Genomic DNA, 2462 nt, shown 5'->3' with positions numbered 1-2462 from the left:
GCCCAAAGGGGAAGGGGCTCTGTCTGTGGAAAGGCGGCCGGCGGCAGCCGCGCGGGGAGGACACCTGCGTCCATTTCCCTTTGGTTTGGGGACAGCTGAGCGTCCGTCCCTAAGGACATACACAGTGAATGTGCTGCGTCAGAGGGTCCAGCCACAAAGGCAACGACCCTCTGTGGGTCCAGCTGCCTGTCTGCGGCTCCTGCAGGGCTGGCTGGTCCGGCCCGGCCTCTGGCCTCTGCGCCGGCACTGACCGCAGGGCCTGCTCTTGCAGGTGAACGGCCAGGAGGTGGAACTGCCTTTCTTCCACCTCTCGGGGAAGCTGGAGGTTCACCGGACCCAGAACAGCACCACGGTGGAGTCCAAGGGCGTGGTGAGCGTGCAGTACTGGGCCTCGGGGCTGCTGTACGTGCGCCTGTCCACCGTCTACTTCAACTGCACCGGAGGCCTGTGCGGCTTCTTCAACGCCAACGCCAGCGACGAGTTCTGCCTCCCCAACGGCAAGTGCACGGACAACCTGGCCGTGTTCCTGGAGAGCTGGACCACCTTCGAGGAGATCTGCAACGGCGAGTGCGGGGACCTGCTCAAGGCCTGCGGCAACGACTCGGAGCTGCTCAAGCTCTACCGCAGCCGCGCGCGCTGCGGCGTCATCAACGACCCGTCCAACAGCTCGTTCCTGGAGTGCCACGGCGTGGTCAACGCCACCGCCTACTACCGCACCTGCCTCTTCCGCCTCAAGCTCTATACAATGAGCCAAACTGGTTAGGGCTCACCACTCTTTTAAATAGTAATAAGACTAAGGAATGAAACTAAAATGGGCAAGATTTTCTTAATGAACTTCCTTTAGACAAACAGAGAGGGAAACAGTTTGAGAAGAAAACTACAGAGAAATAGGAAAATAAAGTCTCCTGGGCTCCTTTCTACCGAGGAGCTCCAGGCCCATCTGATTCCTGAGCACCTTCCCGAGTCGAAAACCAACGGTTCGAGCTCTTCACTGCGAGCCATTCACCAACAGATTTTCAGAAAGTGGACGAGAGAGGGAAATATTGGCGGCATCAATTGGTTGCCTCTTGCACGGACCCCAACCAGGGCCTGGGCCGGGGAGGAGCCTGCAAATGAGGTACGTGCCCTTGATTGGGATTGAACCCGGGACCCTTTGGTCTGCAGGCGGACGCTCTATCCATTGAACCAAACTGGCCAGGGCACAATTAGCCACCTTTTGGCCGGCGGATTTATCTGGCAGAGCACACACCATGGCCGAGGACGTGGGCGCTTTGTGATGGTTCGCATGGTGCCTTCTCTCTTGGCAAAGAAGGTCCAGTTGTTGCCATAGCAGGTGGCCAGTCGGGGTGCTTTTTCGGAGTAGAGATCACGCTGTTCCCTGGGGCACCCTTGGCAGTGGCTCCTTGGAGAATCACCTTGCTGGTCCCCAGAGTCTCTGACCCTTCTCCGCAGGCAGTGGCAGGAATGGTCTCAGAACAATTGCTGGGATCACCTGACATCAGACACTCTTGGTTCTGCTGGAGCCACTGGGAGGAGTCACATGGAAAATAGGAGGAGTGCCTGGGAGGGGAACCCCGGCCTGGAGCACCCACCCCTTTCTCACCAAAAAGCTGGGCCCTGAACCAGAACCAACGCCACCGTTAAGATCCCATCCTCTACGTTTCTTTATTTCTTTCCGTTTTATTTCTTCCTACCTAGGCTTGTTTATTTTTAAATATTTTATTTTGAAATAACCTCAATTACAGAAAAGTTGCAAGGATATGTATATACCTTAAACCAGACTAACCTAGTGTTAGTATTTTGCCCCATTTGCTTTTCATTCTCTCTTATTCTCTCTCTCCACTTGAAAATAAGTTGCATGCATCATGCCCTTTTTTTAATTTTTGTTTTATTTTGTTTTATTTTATTTATTTTATTTCTTAAAGTATTACAAAGGGTATTGCATATATGTCCTTTCTTTTTCCCCGCCCTTGACAATCCCCTGGCCTCCCCTAGCCCCCAGTGTCTTATGTCCATTGGTTATGCTTCTATGCATGCGTACAAGTCCTTCGGTTGATCTCTTCCTCTCCCCCTCCTCCCGCCCCTCAAGCCTCCCCAGCATTCCCGCTGTAGTTTGACAGTCTGTTCGAGGCAGCTCTGCCTCTGTATCTATTTTTGTTCATAAGTTTGTAATGGTCTTTAGTATCCATGAGTGAGTGAGATCATGTGGTGTTTTCCCTTCATTGACTGGCTTATTTCACTTAGCATAATGCTCTCCAGTTCCATCCATGCCGTTGCAAATGGTAGGAGTTCCTTCTTTTTTTACAGCAGCATAGTATTCCATCGTGTAGATGTACCACAGTTTTCTAATCCATTCATTTACTGATGGGCACTTAGGCTGTTTCCAGCTCTTAGCTATGGTGAATTGTGCTGCTATGAACATAGGGGTGCATATATCCTTTCTGACTGGTGTTTCTGGGCAA

At 52.2% G+C, this 2462-nt stretch overlaps 1 protein-coding gene across 1 annotated transcript in view; it reads left to right on the top strand.

Moving 5' to 3' along the window:
• Positions 1–2462, top strand: part of TECTA (tectorin alpha) — a 110529-nt gene that overhangs the window by 28600 nt on the left and 79467 nt on the right. The window contains exon 9 of the mRNA XM_006763686.2: positions 272–758. Within this exon, the coding sequence (XP_006763749.1) occupies positions 272–758 (487 nt within the window). The remainder of the gene's footprint in view (positions 1–271; positions 759–2462) is intronic.

The sequence above is a fragment of the Myotis davidii genome, unplaced genomic scaffold (genome assembly GCF_000327345.1).
Source record: "Myotis davidii unplaced genomic scaffold, ASM32734v1 scaffold799, whole genome shotgun sequence".
Lineage (NCBI taxonomy): Eukaryota > Metazoa > Chordata > Mammalia > Chiroptera > Vespertilionidae > Myotis > Myotis davidii.
Note: the sequence above shows the minus strand (reverse complement) of the source record. Positions and strands in the feature narration are given on the sequence as shown.